Source organism: Monodelphis domestica, chromosome 3, assembly GCF_027887165.1.
Source record: "Monodelphis domestica isolate mMonDom1 chromosome 3, mMonDom1.pri, whole genome shotgun sequence".
Lineage (NCBI taxonomy): Eukaryota > Metazoa > Chordata > Mammalia > Didelphimorphia > Didelphidae > Monodelphis > Monodelphis domestica.
Window position 1 is genome coordinate 100,691,761 of NC_077229.1, and position 26,930 is coordinate 100,718,690.

Sequence of the window (26,930 nt, forward strand, 5' to 3'; positions counted from 1 at the left end):
CCAACCTTACCTTCAAGCAATCATCACATGACATAAATTCAAGGCTCTTCACTATCCTGGATGCAACCAACTATAGTGCTGTGTTCTGTATTCTGGGGGCTTGATTAGCTCAGTGACTATAGCATTGGTCTGTTTGTTCTCCCATACTGTGCCCATACATTCAGTGACTCTCCTTGTCCTCTTCACATCCACGTCTGAACGCTGCACGTAGTGTTGCTTTGTAGTGTTGTGTTTTTGTGAAGTTTTAGTAAAAGTTTGAATTTATTTCAAGCCCTATGCCACCCAAATGTTCTGTACCTTCTAAGGCTTTTGGCAGTGAAGCCAAGTGCCAAATTGTGGTATAGTACTTCATTGGTGAATACCCATACAGAATTTTATATGTTGTTAAAATTATGTAGGTTTAAGAGTGTAGAAAGTGTTTAAGACATATGAAGTGTTTATAAGAGTATGGAAAAGGCTTACAGGAGAGTGGGAAGGGTTTATAAAGCCTTAAAATTGATATAAATAATAAAACAAATATAATGCTGTTACTTTGGAGATTTTCACCTATGATGGAACATAACTCCCACAATAGGTGAGGGATCACTGTCTTTCCTAAGGTAATCAGAGGAAAAGGAAAGAAACATGTGTGTGTGTGTGTGTGTGTGTGTGTGTGTGTGTGTGTGTGTGTGTGTATTTAAAAACATCACACAGCTAGGAAGTATCTAAGGCCAGATGTGAACCTAGGACCTCCCGTCTCTAGGCCTGTCTCTCAATCCACTGAGCCACCCAGCTTCCCCCCACCCCCAATATTTATGGTAGTTCTCTTTTTAGTGGAAAATGAAGGGATGCCCATCAACTGGTGAATAAACAAATTGTAGAATAGGATTGTGATGAAATACTACTGCACTGTAAGAAATAAATAACAGGTTCATTTAATTTAATTTTTTTAAATCTTTACTTTTCTGTCAGAATTGATAATGAGTATCAGTTCCAAGACAGAAGAATGGTAAGAGCTAGGCATTTAGGTTTAAGAGAGTTGCTTAGGGTCACGAAGCTAGGAAGTGTCAGGAGTCAAATTTGAACCCAGAACCTACTGTCTTCAGGCCTGATTCTCTATCCACTGAGCCACCTAGGTGCCCCAGACAGATTAATTAAAAAAATATGGAAAGACCTACATGAAATTTTGAAGAATCAAATAAGCAAAATCAGTGTTATATAGAACATTACATACAGCAACAGAGATATTGTTTGAAGAATGACTTGTGTATGCCCACCTTCAAAGAAATAAGGAAGACATAATTTTATATGAACACATCTTTTTGTCAAATGATGCTTTCTCTAATTGGGAGAGGGAAAGGAGAGAAGCAGTTGCCTGGTTGTTTTAAGGAAACAAACATTTTTTTTTTTAAAAAGAAGGAAATCTAAAATCTAAAGAAACTAAAGCAAAAGGAAGACTGAAAGGAGGTCAGAGATATGAAGTGATGAGTGAAGCTTTGAAGATGAAGGAAACAGACTGAAAGAACAGACAAGACTAGGTACTAGGAAGGTTGAAAGAAGGACAGGAAATTGGAAGAAGCTTAGGGAATAGGGAGGTATCTGAAGGATCAAATAATAGATCAGGAAGGTTGGGGCAGCTAAGAGAAGGCCTACAGAATTCAGGGATAGCCTGAGGGAATAAAGAAGAAGCAAAGCAAAAAGGAAGGTAAAGAAAGCCATGTGGTAAGAAACAATGAATATGGAAAATGCATGCCTTGGAAACAATATTATCAATTCTAAGCAGAAGACAAGGGTTTAAAAAAAATTCAGAGATTCAAGGTGTAATGATGAGGAATAGGAAAGAGAACCATTGGGGTTGAATGGAATGTTGAGGATTGACAGTTGCATGAGACAAGGATGACAGATGGGAAGAACAAGGGCTTCTGGGAAATTCTCCAGAGGAGCAGGGGTTTGAGGGCTGAGACACAGAAGGGAGGGAAAGAGGAGCTGTTTCTCGGGGCCATTCAAGACACCTGTGGAGATATCTGACAGAAAACCTAATATCAAGGGTTCCTGTTTAAACTTCGCTGGTTCCTGTCAAGAAACCTAATTTCTTCAAAGACTTTTCATTCCAGGAACTATTGAGATACTGGACTCAAATTGGTGAGCAGCCCTATTCTACTTCTCACCTGGGCACAAGAAAACCTTGTACTTCAGTAATTAGTTTTATTTAGAAAGTTATTTAGGATATTCAGAACCCCTCTAACCTCGACCCTTTGCCCCAATCAACAATATCTAACAAGCAGTCAGATAGCAAATTCAATCTTGTTTATTTATATCTAGAGAGTAAGCCCATTGGCAGACTCCATCTTGTTGCCAGTTTTCAGGAAGACATGGGGGGCGGGGCTTATGAGCACCCCAAGGCAGCACATATCCAGATTGAGGCCCCTCATACCTCTCCTTGTAGAGAAGATTTCCCCACTGCCCTTGAGGTCTGGCATGGCCACCAAGGACAAACCTTCACCATGGGGAGATCTCCATTTTGTCTCCCTCAAGTAATTCAGGGACTCAGGGAGGGAGTAGTGAGGGAAGCCATTTTCATCAACCTTTTCCTCACTGCTTTCAACCCTCATTTCTCCATCTAAGGAATGTGAATCACCCCCAAATTACAAAGGGAATTAGAAAGACTTGTATATGCAATATATATCCTCTATATTCTTCAGAATGACTCTTTCCCAGACTTTTAGTGTTAAAACAAAGAAATCAAAAGACAAATATGAATTAATTATGGTTGGCCCTTTCCAGGATTGAGTTAAAAAACAATCAAACATTAAGCATCTTTCCATTCATTCTAACCTCTGGTAATTTTTTTCTCAAGCATTTGTGACTCTGGTTATTATATCTTTCCCAAACTTCAGTGAACTCAACATAACCTGGATATTGCAACTCCTTAATATAAGCACCTCTATTTTGTTAGTTCAGGAGGAAGTCCCATTGCCTCTGTGTGGCTCCCCCAAATTATAATCCCAGGGCAATGTCAATATTTGGTTTTTTAGATTATAATCTCCTTGCCCCAATTAAAGATTCTGCATTATAACTACATTGGTGTTTCTATATTTCTTAAGGTAAACACTAATGACTCAAGCCCTCATTTTTTTAGCACATGTACTTTTATTTGCTCTGGTACAAAGTCAGTGTACAGGTAAAGCTCCACCCCTCCAGCAAGAACTGGAACCAACATCATGGAACTGCGAGGGAGTCTATAAAAAAGTCTTCATTCACACCTATGTTGTGGGATAAGAGGGGTAGAAATTAGGGGCGGGGTTGTGGTTCTGACAATTAAAAAAATGAACAAGTATTAAAGTGGATGATGCAAAAAGTTTTTTTAAGCATTACTTAATTTACATGTAAGCAATACCACTGACTCCTCATCTACCCCTTCCTTGTCTGAATTGTTATTAAGTAGCTCCTTTGCCTAAAACAGGGTAGTGTTCATAGAGGAAAGTAACTATCCTCAGTGTTGCATTATACAATACATTATTTGGAATGACTATTTAAAAAACATACAGCCTGAGTCCTGAAGTTTTCCTGACTACTTGGGGAATATTTGACTCCTACACACTTAGATTGCTCATAATCTTAATTGCTCCAGTTTTTAAATCCTAAATCAAGTGCTAAAATAAATAAAGTCATGTCAATCTCATCTCTTTTGGGGGAAATTATTATGTTGTATCTTTTGATAAAACAGCTATAAGCAAAAAACAAAAACAGTTGATTTAGAAGCATATGTGAACTAGATCTAAATAACTCCTGATCTACTAGGCATATGTCTTCAATATATTAAAGAAAGGAAAGAGACCCATATGTATGAAACATTTCTATCAGTTCTTCTCATATTAGCAAAAATACTGGAAACAGAGGATGCTTACATATTAAGGAATGCCAAAACAAATTAGGACATTAACGTAATAGAATACTATTGCACCCTAAGAAATGATGAAATGAATAATAACATGAAACTGGTCAGAACTCAATAAACTAAAGAAGTGAGGAGAATGAGGGGAGAATTTATAGAAATATAATAACATTATAAATGTAGCCCTGGCTTAAAGGGTCAACGTTATATAAAATTGCCTCCTTTTGGGTGGAGATCAATGTCTCATGCTTGAGTGAGGAGTGAGCTGGATTGAGCAAAGTTAGTGAGAGAAGAAATCGCTTTTCCTGTCTGCTTCTTCTAGCCTTCTGGTGAGTTCTTCTGGCTTCCGACTTCAAAAGAGGAAAAAAGCAACCACTATTATGTAGCTAACCAACTTGCTACAATAGAGACTTTGGGGAATTTTCTCTTTGTGTGAGATATGGACTCCTTCTCTCTTACTAAAAATAACAATTATGTAGAAATGATATGAAAGATGTTATGCAAAAGAAATATTTATGACCGAAAAAAAGACAAATTGATCTTGTAGTAAGGGCAAAGTATGGCAGTGGTGTGGTGATGTGGTCCAAGAGGTGGACCTGCTGATTTGTAGCAAGTGTCATTCCCTTTTACTTATTCTTCTTACATTCGTATGAGTGGAACTATTCCTACTCTTTGACACGACTCTCATTCTTATTCACTTACTCAGAACCAATACAGTAAAAGTGCTTCCCCCCCCCCCCCCAAAGTGGCCATGGAAAGCAATGGGAAGAAAAATAGCCAATTTGGTGGATGTGCGGTGGGACATCAGAATTGCTTTAATTTACATTTATCTAATTATTAGGAACATGGATCTTTTTTATGTGCCCATTGATGGTTAGGGTTTCTTTTGAAAACTGATTATTCATAGGCTTTGACCATTTAGCAATTTAGGAAAGGGCTCTTCTTTTTAAAATTTGAATCAGTTCTTTGTCTTGGATGTGAAACTTTCTTCAGAGCTATTTGCTGAAAATATTGTCTCCAGTTATATATTGCCTTTCTCATTTTAGCTGCATTAGTTTTGTCTGTGTAAAACCTTTTGAATTTGATATAATCAAAATTGTCCATTTTATCTTTATGATTCTATCACTTGTTTGGTCATGAGCTATTAACCATAAAGTAGAAAGTAATCTTTTCCTTGTTCTTTAATTTTTTATGACTTTTTAAATTGAATACATATATCCATTTGGAATTTGTCTTGCTATATAGTGTGAGACATGAGGCTATCACTATTTTCTTTCAAAGTGATTTTCACTTTCCCTAGGAGGTAACTGGAAACTTTGATTGTCAAATACTATTCTACTTTGTTTATATGCTTTTAAGTTTATATATACATAATTAGTTCCTCTTATCAATCTCTTTTTTATTTTTATTTTTTAATTTTAATTAATTAAATTAATAAATAATATATTGTTATATTATATGTAATATAATAAATAAATTTTCAATTAAAATTTTTAATTTTTAATTAAAAATTAACTTATGTCAAATGACTTTAAAGAATATTGCTTCAGGATGTCTTTTGAAGAACTTCAGAAAAGATAGGTATACCTCAGGTAGATGCTTTATAAAAGAAAGAAGGAAAGAAAGAGGAAAGTCGAGGTACCTATTATTGCCACCTCTTGCCCTATCATAAGGAAAGAAGAGGAAAGGGTACAAGCAGTGTGCTCAACTTATCACACACCATGGAACAAAATAGGATGTGTTCTGGAATGCAGAGGAATTAAAAAAGGGAACACAGAGAGCTGCCAGGAGCTTTTGGTTTCCTGTTTCTGGAACAGCCTGAAGCTCCAACTTCCTCCTGCTTGGGATCTCTGTCAAGGCAAGGAAAGGATTTGTTTCCTATCCCCTTGAAGCCAAAGCCACCAGTTCTGATATCCAGTGTCCTACCTTGTCATCTACTCCTGTTCCAACCTCCTGAGAGAGTGTTTCTAACTGCTCTGAGCTCTGTGTCCGGTCACCCATCTTGGGCCTAACCAGCCTGGGTTGATCCCTGAGATAAAGGGTCAACCGACCTGATTTAAAGAACTGTATTATCTTGTCAAAACTTATATGGGAGGATTTTTAGTCAGGTAGCAAGATAGCTGGGGGAAATATTAGACAGCCAGAGTAGGGAATGAGGCAGCTTGGAAGAAAACAAAGGTTTGCAAGAGTCATAGAAGGGGGAGAGGGGTTTAGCTAGAATTTTAGATTAGGGAATCCTATTCCTAATCCTCCCATCCAGCTTCCTGTGGTTAAAATAAAACCCTGTTTTTGTTTTTTAAACCTGGTCTAAGAACCAGATAAGTGTACTTGGCCTGTGGAGTGGCTTGTAGGCCTCTCCTCACTGTGCAGTATCAAGAAACCAGCAAACCCTGATATATCACTTCTACCAAGCAACCATCCAGACTTATATACATTATTTCATGCCCCATACTGGACCTCAGTGACACAGAAATGACTAGAATATTTTATTTTTATTTTCCCAATTACATGTAAAAACAATTTTACCACTTAAAAACAATTTCTGAGGTCCAAATATTCTTCCTACCTACTCCCATTGCTGATAAGAAATTATATACATATATATTCTGCACATGTAGCTATGTAAAACATATTTCCATATTTGTCATGTTGTGAAAGAAAAGACCAAAAAATTAAAAAAATAAGACAAATAAGAAACTTTTTAAAAAGCATGCTTCAATCTGCATTCAGACCCCATCAGTTTTTTCTCTGGAGGTGGATAGCATTTTTTATCATAAGTCCTTCAGAATTGTCTTGGATTACTGTATTTCAGAGAAGAGTTAAGTCATTCACAATTGATCATTGTACCATATTGCTATTACTGTGTAAACTGTTCTCCTGTTTTTATTCACTTTATTTTGCATTAGTTGACATAAATCTTTCCAGGTTTTTCCAAAACCATCTTTCTGATCATGTCTTATAGCTTAATAGCATTCCATCATAATCATATACCACAACTTATTCAGCCATTCCCCAATTGATGGGCATCCCCTCTTAATTTTTAATTCTTTGCCACTATAAACAGAATTTTAATATATCTTTGTACATATATGATGTTTTACTTTTTCTTATATCTTTCTGGGATGCAGATCTAGGAGTATTATTAGCTGGGTCAATGGGGATGCAGTTTTATAGCCCTTTAGTCATAGTTCAAAATTTGCCTCCACAGTGGTCAAGATAAGTTCATAGCACCACCAACCACATAACAGTGTTCCAATTTTCCCATAACTCCTCCAACATGTGTCATTTTTTCCAGTCTTATTAGCCATTCTGATAGGTGTATGGTAGTATCTCAGAGTTATCTTAATTTGAATTTCATCAGTAGTGATTTAGAGCATTTTTTCACATGACTATGCATAGCTTTGATTTCTTAGTCTAAAAAATACCTGTTTATATCCTTTGAACTTTTATCAATTAGGGAATGTCTTGTATTCTAATAAATTTGTCTCAGTACACGATATATTCAAGAAATTAGATCTTTATCAGGTAAATTTGTAATAATTTTTTTTCACAGATACAATTATTATGTATTTTCCACTATCCTATTTTCTCCATTTATCTTTCTCTCTCCTTTCATCCTGTCCCTCCTCAAAAAATATTTGACTATGATCACCACCTAGACAAATCTGCTCTCCCTTCTATCAGATCTCTCTCTTATTCCCTTCCCATTCTATTTCTCTGTATTGTAAGATAGGTTTCTATACCCAAATGGATATGTGTGTTATTTTCTCTTTGAGTCAATCATGGTAAAAGTAAGGTTCATATATGAATCTCTGATATTCCCCTCTAATGCCGAAGTTCTTTTGCACCTCTTTTATGAGAAAAACTTATACCATTCTACCTCTCCCTTTCCCCTTCTTCCTTTGCAGCCCTCTTTTGTCATCTCTTATTTTATTTATATTATTATCCCATTATATTCAACTCATATTCTTGCCCTTGTTTTATATATATATATTTCTTCTAAATACTCTAATAATTATAAAATTCTTAGAAGTTACAAGTATGCTCTCTCTCTATTGGATATAAACAGTTTAACCTTATTGAATCTCTTATAATCGCTTCCTTCTTTATCTTTTTATGTTTCTCTTGAGTCTTGCATTTGAAAGTCAAATCCTATTCAGATCTGATCCTTTTTATCAAGAATGCTTGAAAGTCATCTATTTCATTAAATATAATTTTTCCTTTGCAGGATCATACTTTGTTTTCCTGGATAGGTAATTATTAACTCTAATTCTAGCTCCTTCCCCCTCTGGAATATTATATTCTAGTCCCTCCAATCCTTTTATGTAGAAACTGTTAAATCTTGTGTTACCCTAATTATGACTCCATGGTATTTGAAATGTTACTTTCTGGCTACTTGAAACATTTACTCCTTGACCAAGGAGCTTTGGAATTTGCCTATAATATTATGGAAATTTCATTTTGGGATCTCTTTCAGGAGGTGATCAGTGAATATTTTTATTTGTATTTTACCCTCTGATTCTAGGCTATCAGGACAGATTTTCTTAATAATTTCTTGAAATATGATATCTAGGTCATTTTTTATCATGGCTTTGTGCATTTTGAAGTGGACCCAAGCCCTGGGAGACTCCATCTCCCAGGACTCTCTACTGCAACTTCCTCTGACACCTCCCACTTCCTTTGAGGGAGGTGTCAGAGGGAGAATAAAAGAGGAGAGAGGCATGTTTGGGCACCTTTTTTCCCCTAACCTAGGTGGAGAGCTTTGATCCCTGCCTAGCTGATGGAGATCTAATTTTCCCTGGCTTTCCTAAACTTTCCCTTCCTAGCCCTAAATAAGCCTACCAAACTTTCCCTGAAGTCTGTCCTGATTTTATCCTGTTCCCTAGCCTACCTACAAAGAATTCCTGGTCAATTTCCCTACTAAGCAGGTGGGACCCCCCCCCCCATTACCTTCCTTCCCTTTACCTATTTTCCCTCCTTTTTCTCTACCTCAGTTTTCAGGTAGTGCAACTTGAGTAAAATGCACTCTAGTATATTCATTTGTCTTTCATGCAGGTGAAAGAATGTTTGAAATAGCTATGAATTTTTGAGCTTCAAAAGACACCATCAGGATATTAGAGTCTGGAGTCCTTGGAAGAATTTGATAGAAGTCAGACAATGAAAAGCAAAGTACCAAAGAATATAAAGGACTTATCCATCCATGGGTCCTCTAGACACTATATACTATTGCCTTTTATATATTTTATTATAATCAGTTCTATTATAACTCAACATTTGGATTTCCAAAAAAACTCTTTGCTATGTAAAATTGTGTAAATAAAAACTACAAGATTTAGGGGAGAAACCGTTAATTAAAGCCGTAATGCTCAAAAAGTTCATTAGATAGGCATCTAATAAAAATGGCAGCATAGTTTTATATATGCTAAATGGTTAAGAAATATATAAATACTACAATAAAGTAACAGCTTAGGGTGCTCTGTTTAGATTGGACCCCAGATGGCCAACTGGCAAAATCTCAAGCAAAATGGGCAAGAAAGCCCTGGTGCTGGAGATCACATCTAAAGATTTCAGGTGAGAGTTGACCAGTACACTCCTCTGTGATAGTTCCTAAATTTTTGTTTTCTCTGTAATGCAGAAATTTCCCTTTCTTGGCAGCCAGTTCCTCACTGAAGTCAGAAATGTAAAGATCTTTAAATTCACAAGATCCTAGCCAGTTCCAATATAGGAAATTTGTTGACCTGAGATCAGGAAAGAATAAACACAAAAGAAATGAAGGTGGTGTAAACCTCAAAATTTCTTAGACTTATAAATGTTGGAAATTTCACCATTGGGAAATTTCATACTTGAAAAATTTCCTATTGATAGTGGGTCTTGACTATTGGAATGTGAACCCCATTGGCATGGGAGGTTCCTTCTCCTACCTTCTTAAGATTACTTTAGGACAGAAACCTTTTGCTGAACAATGGAAAGGACTTTGACCTATGCTTAAGCATAGAACAGGAATTTCTTTGAGTCATGATTGATTTTAGAATTGATACAATGGAGATACTTGGAATCAATCTCCACCCTATCCAATCCTAACAGGATTGAGTAAGGGCTGCAGCCTAGATCAAAATTTAATTATTCCAATCTCTACCCTACTCAGGTTAACAGGATTTAGAAAGGGCTGTAGCAAAGGAGCAAAGATTTAATTATTTGAAAATATGACCTTCAACAGACATGTGCAAAGCCTCTGGGCGGTCCTGGGTTAAGCTAGAGCCTCCATTGGCACAGGGAAATTGATGGACAGTGATTGGTAGATGTGAGAACTGAGGGGAGGGAACTTGGATGGTTTCCTTAAAGATCAGGGGGGTCTAAAGACTCGGGGTGGTGGTTGAGGAGTTGGCCGGAGCAGTTGCGTTGTGCTCTGAGAAGCTTGCTCTGAGGGAAGCTGAAGGTGGGGGCCTCTGAGACTGTTTCTCCATTTTGGTCACGTGAGTAATAGGGACTGATCTTTTTTCTTTGCCCCAGCTATCTAAGGGCTTGGGCCTTTTGGCCCAGCCTAAACAGAAGGGGTATTTAAGCCCTATTCCCTTCTCTCCCTTTTCTCTCTCTCTATCTCTAATTCCTTTCTTCCTCCTATTGTAATTAAACTCCATAAAAGATTGACTGCAGACTTGAGTTTTCATTAAGGAATTACATAGCTGAATTCCTTGGCGACCTTAAATTAATATATATCAGTCTTTTAAAGTGATTCCCTTGTAACAGTGGCCATGTGATCACAAACACATGGAGGCTGAGTGGGAAATGGGCTGTCACTCTTTCCCCTATATGACTCTACCAATACAATATGAAAGAGTCCTCTAGCTTCAAAGCTGGAATTGAACAGTCAGAGTAGCTTGCTTTTGTTCATAGGATGAGGAATCAGCTGTTTTGATTCAGTAGTCAGTTAGGACCTTTTATCATCATCTAACATTGCAAGCCACTCACTGATGAGTCACCCATGACTGAATGTAGAACTAAACCCTAAACTTCTGAGGTCACTTATGTGAAGATTAAATTTAACTTTCCCCTGATTATAAAAATGAAATTAATGAACTCTCCCCTGATTGTGAACATTAAATTGTAACCCCTGCCTATTTTTAGATTTTAATCACCAAAAGTGTAAACACCACCCTACTTAAAAGTTGAGTAGGGAGATATGCCTATTTTTAGGTTTAATCACCAAAAGTGTAAACACCCTACTTACAGTAGTGGGAAGATCTGCTCATTTTTTAGATTTAATCGCCAAAGGTGTAAACACCCTATTTCACACATTAAGTGGGAGATCTGTGACCCACATGTGAAATAGTAGGTGACAAATCAAAATCAACTGACTGACCCTGGGCAGTCTTAAAAGCAAAAGCATCAACTGTGATTGGGGGAAGTAATGCAAAAAAAAGTGCCTTTAAAAGGGAATGACAATTGCCTGAGGGCAGTTCGACTTGGAACTCTCACTTGGAGTGGAACCTCCTATGAGAGAGAGTTCTACTGGGAACTCTACTGGAAGTTCAACTTGGAGGTTGATAAAGAATCTGCTGACTGGACTGACATGTGGTGATTGAAAAGCTGACTCAACTGCTGGGGTTTTGTTTGTTTGTTTGTTTGTTTTTATGAAGAGACTGGCCTCAGAAAAGACCTATCATCTTGAGAAACTTCCTCGGATCCTCGGCTTTGATGAGGCTGTCTGAAACTAACTCTCCCTGCCCTGTGCAGGGGAGGGGGGGACAGAAAGGGGGATTGGGGGATAGAGTAAATTACTTAGTGCTTAGGCTAGATGTCTTACCCTATCCTTTCTCTGATTTCCTTCTTCATTCTTCTCTATATTTTGTAAATAAATCTCTCTGGAATTAATTAAATTCCTAGCAACTACTCTTAAATAATCAAGTCCAACCCTTCAAAAAATGACCCCCCCTTTCACCCTTACACTTAGAAACAGAAATTACTGAACATGTTGGGAGGTGGGAATTACAAAGGACCTTTTTGCCTGGCTATTGTTGTAGAAATGACTAAAATAAGTAGGAAGCACAAACATAAATAAAACCAAAAGTGAGCAGGAAAAAGGTATATATGCCCCACACCATATTTCAGTTAATCCAATCCCCAAAAGGGTCCCAAGTCTTTATACTTTAAATAATACCTATATGACAGGGAGACAGAAAGCCCAATGTTATATAGGAAATAGCCACACAGAGGATTGGGGGGATGGTTAAAGCTGTGAAGAGACCAAAATACTTTGGTCCATTTTTTAAAACATTTCTTAAAGATATTTTATTTTTTCAATTACATGTAGTAAATTTCATCATGTTTTCTATAATCATAATATCGAAAATATCTCCTTCCCTCTCTTTCTTCTCCACTTTCAGAGATGGTAATCTATTTGAGCTAGCTGAAAGAGTTATTATTATGCAAAACATCCTTCTAAGTTGGTCATTGTGGTAATCATATGAAATAAAAACACAAAAATAAAAACACAAATAGACAAAAGTGAGAAATAATATCCTTTGATCTGTATTCCAACTCCAGTGATTCTTTCTCTGGAGGTGGATGGCATTCTTTGTCATAAATCCTACAAAATTATCCTGGATCATTGTATTGCTGAGAGTAGTCAAGTCTTTCACAGTTGATCCTCATACAATAGTGCTGTTACTGTATATAATGTTCTGCTTCTGCTTATTTTACTTGGTATCAGTTCATGTAGCTCTTTTTAGATTTTTCTGAAATCACTCTGTTCATCATTTCTCATAGCACAATCATTCTCCAATTGATGGACATCCCTCAATTTCCAATTCTTTGACACCACAAAAAAAGCTGCTATAAATATTTTTGTACAAATAGGTAATTTCTCATTTTTATCTCTTTGGGATATAGACATGGTAGTGGCATTACAAGACCAAAGGATTGTTTTATAACCCCTTGGGCATAGCTCCAAATTACCCTCCAGAATTGTTGGATCAGTTCACAACTCCACCAACAATGCATTAGTGTTCCAATTTTGCCACATTCTCACCAACATTTAACATTTTCATTTACTGTCATATTGGCCAACCTGGTATATATAAGGTGATATCTCTGAAATGTTTTAACTCGCTTTTATCTAATCATGAGACCTTTTTCAGAGAAATATAATATAAGGTCTTTCCCCCCAGTTTGTTGTTTCCCTTCTAATCTTGGTTACATTGATTTTGTTTGTACAAAAGTTTTAATTTAGCATATTATGTCATAAAAGGAATTGGGTAGGACTCCTTTGCCTGTTTTCCCAAATAGTTTAAACAGTATTCAAATTAATTATTCTATAAGTGTGTGATAGAATTCACTTGTGAATCCATCTATTCCTGGGATTTTTTTCATTAGGAAGTTCATTGATGGCTTGTTCAATTTATTTTTCTGAGATTGGTTTATGTAAGCATTCTATTTCTTTTTCTTGAAAATATTCATCCATTTAATTTAGATTCCAAGATTTATTGGCATGTAATTGGGCAATTTTAATTTTTGTTACTAGTCATTTGACTTACTTCTTTTCTTTTTTAAATCAAATTAATCAATATTCTATCAATGTTGAGTTTTTTCTTAAATTCAACTCCTTGTCTTATTTATTAGTTCAATGGTTCTTTAACTTTCAATTGTATTACTTACTCCTTTGATTTTTAAGATTTCTAATTTAGTCTTTAATTGAGGATTTTCAATTTGTTCTATTTCCAATTTTTTTAGTTGCATGCCCAATTTGTTGATTTGTACTTATTTTATTGATGCAAGCATTTAGAGATATAAATTTTCCCCTAAGTACTACTTTGGCTGCATCCTACAAACTTTGATATACTCTCTCCTCATTGCCATTCTATTTAATGAAATCACTGATTGTTTCTATAATTTTTCTTTGATCTACCCTTTCTGAAGAATTAGATTATTCATTTTCAATTAATTTTAAATTTATCTTTCCGTGCACCATTATTGATTATAATTTTATTATAATTATGTTACATACATATCACATGCATATAATAATGCATAACTATGATGATGATCTGAAAGGGATGTATTTATTATTTCTGCTTTTCTGCATTTGGTTGTTAAATTTTTATGCTCTAATACGTAATCAATTTTTGTGTAGGTGCCATAGACTGCTGAAAAGAAAGTATATTCCTTTCTATTCCCATTCAATTTTCTCCAGAGATCTATTAAATCTTACTTTTCTAGAAAATAATTCACCTCCTTCACTTCTTTCTTGTTTATTTTTTGGTTCAACTTATCTAGATCTGGAAGGGAGAAGTTGAGGTCCCCCAGTAGTATAATTTTACTATTTCTCCTGTAGTTCATTGAATTTCTCCTTTAAAATTTTGGTGGCTATACCATTTAGTGCATATATTTTAAATTCTGATGTTACTTCATTGTCATTGGTACCTTTTAGCATAATGTAATTTTTCCCTTATCTCTTTTTATTAGATCTATTTTTGCTTTAGCTATGTTTGATATCATGATTTCTACTCCTGCTTTTTTTTTGTTTTTGTTTTTGTTTTACCTCAGCTGAAGCACAATAAATTTTGCACCAGGCCCTTGCATGTCTTCCTGCCTCAAATTTGTTTCTTGTAAACAACATATCACAGGATGTTGGGGTTTTTTTGTCCATTCTGCATTTTGGTTATTGAATAGACATATCCCATTGTGGATATATTGTAACAAGTCATTTGCCTCATTTTGGTTATTGTTTCTATCATTCCCATAATTTCCATAATTGTTATTTTGGAAATTGTTTGTCTTGTTTTTGTTATTTCTAAAATAGTTGTTGTTTCTAGAATAATTATTCCTAAAGTTCCCACCATTAATCCTCAAATTACTGAATATTTGATTCCAGCATCTGCAATTTATCATTAGGTGTCTCTGTGAATCTTAAAAATTCTCAGACCCTACTTCAGAAGATTTAGTTAAGACCATTCCCCATTTTAAACAATGAAGTACTTGATCAGGAATGTGAGAATTCTATTCCACCCATACTTAAGCATACTTTAGGGGAAGATAAAGTTGTAAACTCTTTACTGAACAATAAAAAGTACTTAACTCATACTTATAGTGAGGCAAAAGCCTTAAGCTAAGTCTATTTTTAGATCTAATACAAAAAGGTGCCAAGTACCTATAAAGGTCAGGCAACTTGCAAACTTGCAAGGGGCAAAGAGGTGTGCATGTACTCAGAAGTTTTAGTCTACCCAGAGAAGTTGAGAACTAAAGAAGATGTGAATTAAGAATGGTTAGTCCTGTGAAAACGTCTACTGTGATTGGTAGATGTGAGAACTTAGGGGAGGTGACATAGGAGAAAATTCTCTTTAAAAGGAGTCAGCTTGCCAAAGCTTAATTGAAGGGCTTGGTGGCTGAACTTAGTTGAGCTTCCTGAGCTAAACTGGAGGGTCTCTCTGAACACTAGAGTTTTGCTTGGAACAAATCTTGTGGTGAGTGGATAAAAGACTGACTGATCTTTCTCTTAAGGCTTAAAGCCTAGGCTGGCTTAGCCCTTTTCTCATTGTTTCCTCTTACTCTCTCTCTCCCTTTCATTAATTCCTTAATTTGTATTAAATAAAATCTCTATAAAACCCAGATGACTTGGGTATATTTAATATTTTGGAATTTTCCCATGGTGACCACTATATTTTTGATTTGAAACCATATTTTCATGGTCACAGTTTAAGGCAACCACTCTTTTATCTATAACTGTTTACAACAAACCACTCTTTTAACTGTAACATCTCCTTTTTCTGCACAAGTAACAGATTAGTCTATGGTTTATATATTCTCTTTGGTTTGTATAGTTTTATGTCAGAGCCAAGGCTACACCAAAACTTGTATTTCTTTTTTTCAAATGTTTCAATTTTGCCCTTTAATACTTTTATCTCATCTCTTAATGCATCCACTAAATCATTATTCTCATCATCTTTCCTTTCATGTCCATTATAAACATATACTGCTACTCTCCTTAATTCATCAAGGTCCATATTCATCCAGTTAGGACAACTGGTTTTGAAACAGTACTTGATTACCTTGCAACATTTTTTTCACATATTGCCTCATCAATTGTCTAATATCTCTTTCTCTGATTAAATCTATGTCTATATATCTTCCTCCCAGTTCTATAAGTTGGTCCATGAACTGTGAAGGATTTTCTCCTGTTTCTTCCTTTAACTTTTCAAATTTTGTCCAAGTACTTGGTCTGTCAGAACATGCTCTCATCGCATTAAAAACTGCCTCCCTAACTTTCCACAGTTTTGCATAGACCTGATGATCATTAAAGTCTGAATGAGGGTCATTCTCAGGCCAGTGAACTGTGCTCCAAACCTCATTAGTAAGCCTGATGACCTTATCTTTTTTTCCTTTTTAGTTAGTAATTCATCTAGTAGATGTTCAAAATCAATCCATGTTGGATCAAAGTGCCTGCATATTGTTTCAAGCTTTTATATAATTGCTTTGTGCTCCTACTCAAAAGGATTTCTCTGGTTAAAGCCCTTCATATCATAAGGGGTAAATGGTCGTTGATGCCTAATATTCACTAACTCCTTCTTAGGATTAAAAGGAAACAGGCTAGGGTTTGTATCTTCTTTATTTTGGTTTTTAGTTTTACCTGCTTTGATGGGAGAATTAGAAATAGTAGAAGAGACAGGTTGGGTCAAGAGAGAGATAGTTTCATTTTGTTGCATTATAGTTTTAGTCATTTGAGAGATACTATCTTCAACTTCAGAGAGTGTTTCATTTTGGTAAGCAATAGTTTCTGTCAGTTGAGAGATGCAGTCCTCAAGATATAAAACTAGTCTCTATTAATCTCTCTGTCAGTTGTTTACTTTTCTTAATAAGGATTAAACTAAATACTTGATACAATTGGTACCCCTGAAACAATCCGGACAGCACAAATACTCCCATAAGTGGTACTAACTGGAGACAATCCAAAATTGTGAGATATAAATTCTCAGTGAAGGTCTCTGATAGTGGGAATTGTCTGAGGTAAATTGGCACCACCTCCTTCATTGCCTGTACCATGATATCTAGCACCATGTTTACTCCTCTAATTATTCCTATTATTGATAAGGAAGAGAAGATTAATAGATTAATCAAATTCCTACCTGGCTCACCAGGCTGTGAAGGGTAAAATTTTTGGTAGGAGTTTGAACAAAGGTCAGGAGAGCAGTTTAGTAAAACACAAAACAATTAGTTTATTCTGAGGAAAAGTTTGGATAGGAAATAAAAAGGAGGAAAGTGAAAGAAATCTTATAATTATACCTAAAATCCTAATCCCAACTAAAATTTTCTAAAAATCCTAAATCTATCTATCTTCAAAGGACAATTTCTTCTGCAGAGGCTAGACCTGGCCTACATTCCTACATTCTCTATCTAAATTATATTCACTATCTAACTATGTCACTAATCTAATCAATAAGCATTAATCACTTACCACCTTCTTAAATCTGTTTTTTATATCAACTGTCAGTTACTCCCAATTCCCAACTGTCAGTTTTGTCAGTTAGTCCCAACTGTCAGTCTCAAAGACACAGAGACACACCTGCTCTCTAAGACTCCCAGAGACAAAAGCCCAAAGGTTTAAACCAAAAGCCCCTTCAGTAACATCAGGCCCACCTTTATAGACCAGCAACTAAACACCAACCCACACTAACAGCAACCAACCCCCAATGACCAACTCACGCCCATCAGTCAACTTCCCTACAACTGTTAGCTTTTACTGTCAACAACTGACTCCCCAACTGTCATCAACACACTCTTCTGTCATCAACTGACAACCTGCAACTGAATCTCTCTCATCAGGGGTCTCTTACTGAGAAATCTTTCTGCTCCCTTGCCTCTTAAAGATACAGAGTGAGAGATTAAGAAAACTCCTTTAACAGTTTTGAATCATCCATGACTGGATGCAGCACTATCCCCCAAACTTCCATGTCATTGCCTAGAAATAGTAATAATTACTGAGCATGCTACATGGTGTCAGGTGAGTAAAACAAAGGATCCCATAGCATGTTATTGTTTTATGTAGAAATTACTAAAATAAATAAGAAGCATGACTATAAGTGAAAATAAACAGGAGTGGGAAGTTAGGAGGGGTATCAGTTAAGAAGAGAAAATCTGACAGATCTGCAGACCAGAGACAAAAATCTTGACTATAGGCCTTGACCTTACAAGTCTCACATATTCCCTCATCTTCTCTATATTCCAGTCAAACTGGATTACTTATTGCTTTCTGAACCAGATGTTGCATCTCCCATTAACAAGACTTTTTCTCAAAATCTATTGGTGAATCCAATTCACCCCTTCTTCTTTTATGCCTCTCAGAATCCTTAGTCTTCCTTCAAGGCTAAATTCAAGTATCAATACTCTGTGACACTTCTTTCATCTCCTCCTCCCCCCACTGCCTCACCAATCCACCCCAATATTTTGTGCTCTCTTCCTTAAATTGCTTTTAATCTGTATTGTTCAAGAGAGAGTCAAGGTATTCTGGCTTTCTTGACATCAGAAAAGCCATATTAGAATATTACTTCATTTTAGTATAAATGGGTAGTTATATCTGATCCCTGTTTTTTCTTCTTTTACCCCAGATCCTTAGTAAAAGCAAACCAAATAACTGAGCCTGACCTATCTTGGGTACATGAGGTTCACACTCTATTTAAACTCTAGTTAAATTTTGGAGATTTGGGATTTTAGATGTCTATAGAGCATTCCAATTTCAGATGTCTAATTGAAGATTGGAGCCTGTGAGTCAGCAGAGTATTTATAGCTGTATAAGTAGATTTGGGAATCATTGACACAGAGATGTTAATTGAATCCATATGAACTGATAAGATCACAAAATGAAATAGTAAAGAGAAAGAAGAGAAAGTCAAGGGTCCAAAACAGTATCTTGTGACCATGGCCTGAATAAAGATCCAGCAATGGAGACTGAGAAGGATCAATATGAAAGGGAAGAAGAAAACCAGGGGAGAATGCTTTCCTGACAATGTATAAAGGAATAGAGTATGAGAGAGAAAAGGGTGAATGTTCATTTCAAAGGCTTCAGAGAAGTGAAGAAGGATAAGACTAGAAGAATGATTAAATTTGTCAATTGATAGAGCATTAGTAGCTTTAGAGAAAGTAGTTTCAGTTGAATCATAAACTTAGAAGCCAGACTATATGACTAGGAAAGAATAAAAAGAAAAAAGTTAGAAGTATTTCTAGTCCTCCCGAGACAAACACAGGAACTATATGAACACAACTACAAAACACTCGCCACACAACTAAAACTAGACTTGAACAAATGGAAAAACATTAACTGCTCATGGATAGGACGAGCCAATATAATAAAAATGACCATTCTACCCAAACTTATTTATCTATTTAGTGCCATACCCATTGAACTACCAAAATACTTCTTCACTGATTTAGAAAAAACCATAACGAAGTTCATTTGGAAGAACAAAAGATTAAGGATATCCAGGGAAATAATGAAAAAAAACACATATGATGGGGGCCTTGCAGTCCCTGACCTAAAACTATATTACAAAGCAGCAGTCATCAAAACAATTTGGTACTGGCTAAGAAACAGAAAGGAAGATTAGTGGAATAGACTGGGGGAAAGCGACCTCAGCAAGACAGTATACGATAAACCCAAAGATCCCAGCTTTCGGGACAAAAATCCACTATTCGATAAAAACTGCTGGGAAAATTGGAAGACAGTGTGGGAGAGACTAGGAATAGATCAACACCTCACACCCTACACCAAGATAACCAAGATAAATTCAAAATGGGTGAGTGACTTAAACATAAAGAAGGAAACCATAAGTAAATTGGGTAAACACAGAATAGTATACATGTCAGACCTTTGGGAGGGGAAAGGCTTTAAAACCAAGCAAGATATAGAAAGAATCACAAAATGTAAAATAAATAATTTTGACTACATCAAACTAAAAAGCTTTTGTACAAACAAAACCAATATAACTAAAATCAGAAGGGAAACAACAAATTGGGAAAAAATCTTCATAGAAACCTCTGACAAAGGTTTAATTACTCATATTTATAATGAGCTAAATCAATTGTACAAAAAATCAAGCCATTCTCCAATTGGTAAATGGGCAAGGGAAATGGATAGGCAGTTCTCAGATAAAGAAATCAAAACTATTAACAAGCACATGAAGAAGTGCTCTACATCTCTTATAATCAGAGAGATGCAAATCAAAACAACTCTGAGGTATCACCTCACACCTAGCAGATTGGCTAACATAACAGCAAAGGAAAGTAATGAATGCTGGAGGGGATGTGGCAAAGTAGGGACATTAATTCATTGCTGGTGGAGCTGTGAACTGATCCAACCATTCTGGAGGGCAATTTGGAACTATGCCCAAAGGGCGACAAAAGAATATCTACCCTTTGATCCAGCCATAGCACTGCTGGGTCTGTACCCCAAAGAGACAATGGACACAAAGACTTGTACAAAAATATTCATAGCTGGGCTCTTTGTGGTGGCCCCAAACTGGAAAACGAGGGGATGCCCATCAATTGGGGAATGGCTGAACAAACTGTGGTATATGTTGGTGGTGGAATACTATTGTGCTAAAAGGAATAATAAAGTGGAGGAGTTCCATGGAGACTGGAACAACCTCCAGGAAGTGATGCAGAGCGAGAGGAGCAGAACCAGGAGAACATTGTACACAGAGACTAATACACTGTGGTATAATCGAACGTAATGGACTTCTCCATAAATAGTGGTATAATGTCCCTGAACAACTTGCAGGGATCCAGGAGAAAAAAACACCATTCATAAGCAAAGGATAAACTATGGGAGTGGAAACACCGAGAAAAAGCAACTGCCTGAATACAGAGGTTGAGGGGACATAACAGAGGATAGACTCGAAATGAACACTCTAATGCAAATACTATCAACAAAGCAATGGGTTCAAATCAAGAAAACATCTAATGCCCAGTGGACTTATGCGTCGGCTATGGGGGGTGGGGGGGGAGGAAAAGAAAATGATCTATGTCTTTAACGAATAATGCTTGGAAATGATCAAATAAAATATATTTTAAAAAAAAGAAGTATTTCTAGTAAATGACTTCAAGGATTTTAGTTACAAAAGGAAGGAAAGATGTGGAACAATTAGTAATAGTTGTGAGCAGAAAAGATTGAGGATTTTTTGAGGATAGGGGAAGCATTAGTATGTTTGTAGGACATAAAGAAACACCTAGTAGACAGGGAAAGATTGAAAATAGGTGAAAGAATGGCAGTAAGAGAGGACAGTTTGCTAGACCAGACAGGGTGGAATGGAATTATTTGTGTAGGAAGAGGGGTTAGCCTCGTCAAGAAAGTCATTATTTTAAAAGATAAGGATTAAGGAGGAGATAGCAAAAAGCAGAAGTGTGAATTGATAAGAAAGGGAGATAAATGGGAAGAAAAGATGGAGAGTGGTCTCTCTTCAACATCTCTATTCTGTCCACTTCTAGCCCAGACACAGGTCCCCTGCCTTCTTTAACATTTCTCTTACTCCCAACCTTCCTACTACTGAGCTCAATATTATGTCTCTTCTTTTTTTCATTCTTGCCACTCTGATACTTTCCTCAACTGAGTAGAAGTGCTCCTTGGCTTGTTCCCTCACTGGCTGTCTGCAAAGATAGCTTCATCTGTCATTTGGACAGTTTTAATCCAGGCCTTACCTGTTTTATAAGGAAGTTTCTTAATTTCACTCTATCTTTAAGAACAGAATTTATAAGGAAAAGTTTCGGTTGGAAAGGTTCTCCATTTTCTTTGGCTTTGGAGGGAACAGGAGTTCTGAGGGGGTCTGTGTTAGTCTCTCAGTCAAGAAGATCTGACAGTGAACTTTTGAGAGTTTGGAGTTAAATACTGATTTGAGAAGGAGTCTATATCTGAGGGCTTTTTCTCCTCAGCATTTTGAGGAAGAAAGTTCTGACTCTGCAGGCTTTTCTCCTCAGAACTTTGAGAGAGCAGTTTCTATGTCTGTGTCCCTGTGGCAGACAGTTTCACCATTTGCCACTGAGAGAGAAGAAGAGGTTGTTGGAGGATTAATGATCATAGATTTAGCATAGGTAGATAGTTAGATAATTATAGTCTTAGTTACACAGAGTAGATAACTTTAGGCATGTTTTGCCAGGCAAGAAGATCCTGCTCAAGGAGGCAATTAGTTTTAGGGTTCTTAGTATTTTTAGATTAGGGTTTGGTTTTAGTATAAGATTTAGGAGCTATAATCTCAGTCTCCTTCCTCCTATTTCCTATCCTAACCTCTCCTGAGAATAAATAAGTGTTGGTGGTGTACCAAATTGCTCTCCTTCCATTTATAAACCTCTTTTACAAAATCATTTACCCTCAACACCTAAAATTACCTTGATAGCTCTAGAGAATAGTTAGATGCTCCGAAGGTTCCTGTGTTGCCAGCAGTATTTTATTTGCAATGTAATGGGAATAAATGTTGTAATTATTAGGGATATTATTAGTAATGTCATTTTCCAGTCCTTCCAAAATGGTGTTTCATCAAAAAGAAACCCTGTTAATGAGAAAGAACCTATGAATTGATGGTGAAGGAAAACAGGATGTCTTCCCCCAGCTCTCATGGGGAAGGAGTTGGACAGTCAGTTTCTGGCCCCATGGTGGCACTGGACCCTCAGCTTTCTCCAAATGGAATATGGATATGCCTTATGCATCAAAATCTATTATAGTTGGGGGCAGCTGGGTAGCTCAGTTATTGAGAGTCAGGCCTAGAGATGGAAGGTCCTAGGTTCAAATCTGGCCTCAGACACTTCCCATCTGTGTGACCTGGGCAAGTCACTTGACCCCCATTGCCTACCCCTTATCACTTTGATGCCTTGGAGCTAATACACATTATTGACTCCAAGACGGAAGGTAAGGGTTATTAAAAAAAATCTATTATAGTTAATCCAGAATCAGAAAGGTGTTGGGTCTTCCTACTTTAGGTAAGGATAAAGAAGAGGTCAGGAGAGACATAAGACTCAAGATCACATAGGAATTGACACTTGGTTGTTCAAAGCACTGTGGAGACAAAGAGATTTGGGTCAGTTTTAAAAGAGTATGAGGCAAAATTCAGGATCTGGGCTACAAAAAATAATGTAGCACACGCAGGGTTCAGAGCGCACTGAGAAGGATGGTTGCATATGCATTTAGGGAATCAAAGGGGTCAGGGCATTGTAAACATTAGGGCTCACTGAGGATTCAGGTCAGGATATGGCAAAGGGGTACACAAGTGAGAAATGATCAAGTTTGGGGATAAAGCAGCAAAAAGAGTTCAATTCTGTACTGAGCAAGGATGAGTAAGAACTGGTTGGCCTAAGGGATAATCAGGTTCTAATAACTGGAGCTTTATTATTATCCCATGGTTTCAATCAAAGCATGGTTTGTTGCTCTTTGCGTATTACTTACCTCTGCATCTGAGCTGCATCCACAAGTAAAAAATAGTCATTTCCATCTCTAGTGTAGAAATCAGAATTATAATTCCACTAATCTCAACCATCCAGGGTATTGACCTGCGAAAAGATGCTGAAAAAAAAGCCCAATCCTAAGAGGATGACTGTGATCTTCACTTCTCTGCTGCACCCTTCCTATAACAAGGATGAAGTACAATTTGGACGTTCACATGGATACAGCATCCTGAACAGTTGTAACATATCTTGAATAATATATGAAACATTGTGGTGCTCAAAACTTATCTTCATATGAGTGGTCTGCTCACCTTTTCACTGTGCTTTCTGAAATCCCCATTTCTTTATAAGAACTCTTAAAATATTTACATTCCTTTAAAATCCCTTTCTTGCTTTATTCCCCTATTTTAATACATAAAATTATTTTCATTCTACACATTTTCTTATTCCTTCCATCTTCAGGCATTCAATGAGACCTGATACCTTCAGGGATACTTTATTCCTTGGAGGTCTGTTTCAGTGGAGCTTATACTTAATCTCATGTTTCCCAACACACCGATCTTTGAGTGGGAGTCTATTTAAAATAGTATTTACTCCCATTGCCTCTTCCAGAAGCCCCTTCTGTTGCTATCACTTAGTAATCCTTTCTTTCTTTGAGACTCATTCAATCTAAGTACACAATACAATTAGTTGATAGTTTTCTATTGGCCACCAACTCATTCATCTTCCTTTCTTAAAGAATTCAAAACCTGGCTCATAGAATGTCTTTCCACTTCAACTCTTGTCATATAGATGTTAATGTCAATTAGTAATATGCCTTCAAATGTACTAGATTCTCAGTTCTCAATCTCCTCTGCTTCCATGACTTAATCCTCCACTCCAATTCAGTCACATAAAGATTACATGGGTCACACCCTTAACTTTAGCATCACCCCCAAATTTATATACATGCCATTTTCCCCCTTTGCCTTATTCCTTCTAAGTCTAACCTTTATCTTCATTACGCTGTCTAATTTTTCTACTTCTTAATACTTTTTCCAGACCATCACTGCTGACATGACTTCACGTCCCTCTACTTTATATATTGACTCTGTACTTTAGTTAAATATTAAACTATTGTCTTACCCACAAAATCTGACATTCTTTCAAACCCCCCTACTCTTGTCAAGAATATTATCATTCTTCCAGTCACTCAGATTCAAGACTGTGGTATAATCCTTAACCCCTCATTCTCTCTCATCCCATATATGTAATCAGATGCCAAATCTTAATTCTACTTCCAACCTATCTTTTTGTTAGTCTCCTTCTCTGCTCACATGATCACATTCTAACATGGGTCTTTCTCAATTGTTGTTCACTTTATTGCAATAGTCTCTCAATTGGCCTCTTTAATTCAAGAGTTTCCTCTTTCTAATCCATCTTCCACTCAGCTACCAAAGTAATTTTACTGAAGAATAGGTTTAACCATGTTTCTCTTTGGCACAATAAACTCCAGAAACCTCCCTATTCTCTGTAGGGTCAAATATAAACTCTCTTGTTTGGCATTAAATCCCTTTACAATCTGTCCCCATCTTTAGAAACATATTATGCATGACTTCCCATCATAGACTCTAGGCTACATTGTATAGTTACATTCCTGCTATTCTACCTAGTCTATTTTCCAACTCATATCATTGTATAGATTGTTACCTTAGACTCCAGTGGATTCTCATCTAAACTTTACATTTTAAAATCAAATTTCTTTCAAACATCAGCTCAACTACCACCTTTCACATACTATCTATCCAGATGACATCTAACAGATGCTGGATCTTCCCTCCTTAATTACCTAACATTTGTATGTTTGTTTTTGGTTTCTCTATGCATTTTGTTTCCTTTGATAGAATTTACTCTTCTTGAGGGTAAGGACTTTTATCCTTTTGTCTTTGTATACCCAGTACCTAGTACAAAGTCTGTCATACAATGACCTAATACTTTCTTCTTATTTCTTGATTGAATCATTCAAGTAGGCTAGGCAAAAGTCAAGTTCCAAAGAGTCTGAGTCCTAAAATTCTCATCCTCTCCCTAACCAGACATACCTGAGGAACAAGATAGGAAGCCCTTTCCCTAATTTCCCTTTATACTTACCTAGTACAAACAGCATCAATATTAGAAATACTAAATATGGCACGAACCAAAGTGGAATGTAGATCCAAATGGTTTTTGGTAACAACATATTTGATTCAAATTTTCCACCTAAAACACAATCATACCTAAGTCTCAAGAGTTGTAATGCACACCATTCACATAAAGCCAGAGTAATAATTTGGATCCTTATACCATCTTTCCTTCATCCTACTCTCCCCCACCCCCAACTAAGTACAGACTAGGGCCATGGCAAAGGCCAAAATCTGGGCCCTTCTGGACCCTGCTGCTCCCTGCTCCACCATTGTACTTCATAATACATACTCCTCTCCCTTCCACCATACCTATATCCCCATTCCTCATCCCCATTTCAGATGTAAGTCCCATTTATATGTTAGGCACAACATTAGGCTGCATTGATGAGGATACCAGAGAATAGAAGTGGGATGGGGCCAGTTTTGCTTATGTTTGGATGGATCCTCACAGAATCTCAGAATTGGAAGGAAACTCAGAGACTCATCTTCAACATACTCTTGAATCATAATCTCACCTCAAATGTGGTGAGCCAGACTTTCCTTAAAGACTCCCAGGTAAGAATAGTCAACTATCTCTCATGGAGGTCCCTTTCACTTTTGTATTGCTCTGATATTTAGTTTTTCCATACACTGAGCCTAAACTTGTTCTTTTAAACCTGGTATTTAAAGAGGACAATCTCCTGTGAAAACAAATTTCCATTGAAAGAGGGACCTTCAACTGTCTTTTATCCAGTTCCACCTTGATTTTGAGAAGGCATACCCATGCCATTACTTCTGGCTCCAGTGTATGCATTTCCCCCCCCCCCTTTTTTTTCCTTTGGTAAAAGTATATAGCTCACAAAAATTCCATACAAAGAGAATACCCTTTGATTCTTTTATTCACAGAGCTGGATAGGGAATTCATCCTCCTTGCTTCCAAACATGTGCACAAGTCCAAACCCAAGACCATACATACCTGAGACTTTCAGCTCCATGTTAGCTTCCTCTTGGTGAACACCATCTTCAATGAGACACATATACCTTCCTGCATCCAAGAATCTCACATCCCAGATTTTCAGAGTAATATTCCCATGTATGATAGCTTCTTTCAACAGTTCTGTCCTCCCTTGATAATTGAGGGCCTGATCTCCAAAATGATCCTCCCCATTTCGATAGACATGTACTATCGAAGTGGATTGGAACCAGACCACCTCCATATGCTGAGCACTCTGAGATGGGGACAGGTAACAAGAGAGCTCTGCCTCTCCTCCAAGTGAGGCTTGGATGGGTCCTGTGGGTCCAATCACTGAGAACTGTTCTGTTAATTTAAGCAGAAAGAGGAGATAAGGGTTCAAAGAGGATCATATCAGAGGGTAGAAAGGCTCAGACATCAAGTTATAAAAGGAGAAAAAAGAAAGAAATTTAAAGTAAGATGGGAAGGAAAGGAGTATTGTGAAAGAATTCAGAGAGAGAAGTAAAAAAGAGGAGATAGATTGTGAGGA

The 26,930-nt window shown here is 36.7% G+C and overlaps 1 protein-coding gene across 3 annotated transcripts; it reads right to left on the minus strand.

The window, feature by feature from the left end:
* Nucleotides 1–665: 665 nt before the first annotated feature.
* On the minus strand, nt 666–26,930 carry LOC100016269 (myelin-oligodendrocyte glycoprotein-like). Of its 3 annotated transcripts, XM_007488639.3 has the most exons (5): nt 26,405–26,921; nt 25,418–25,525; nt 23,292–23,408; nt 22,241–22,401; nt 679–3,242 (listed from the first exon to the last, which is right to left on the minus strand). In XM_007488639.3, the coding sequence occupies exons 1-4, from the start codon at nt 26,643–26,645 to the stop codon at nt 22,262–22,264; spliced, it is 606 nt and encodes a 201-aa protein (XP_007488701.3). In that variant the 5' UTR covers nt 26,646–26,921; the 3' UTR covers nt 679–3,242; nt 22,241–22,261. The 3 variants fall into 3 exon arrangements, with proteins under 3 accessions (XP_056678788.1, XP_007488701.3, XP_056678789.1); XM_056822810.1 differs by lacking the exon at nt 22,241–22,401 and having other exon boundaries at nt 666–3,242; nt 26,405–26,930; XM_056822811.1 differs by lacking the exons at nt 679–3,242; nt 22,241–22,401 and adding an exon at nt 22,425–22,904 and having other exon boundaries at nt 26,405–26,930.

What these genes read in the sequence shown, in the direction of transcription:
- LOC100016269 (XM_007488639.3), bottom strand. Translation starts at nt 26,645, where the DNA reads ATGGAGGTGGTCTGGTTCCAATCCACTTCGATAGTACATGTCTATCGA. An exon ending in CATGGAGCTGAAAGTCTCAG is followed by an intron (nt 25,526 to 26,404) that starts GTATGTATGGTC and finishes ATTGTGTTTTAG; the next exon opens with GTGGAAAATTTGAATCAAAT. An exon ending in GATGCAGCTCAGATGCAGAG is followed by an intron (nt 22,402 to 23,291) that starts GTAAGTAATACG and finishes TCTCATTAACAG; the next exon opens with GGTTTCTTTTTGATGAAACA.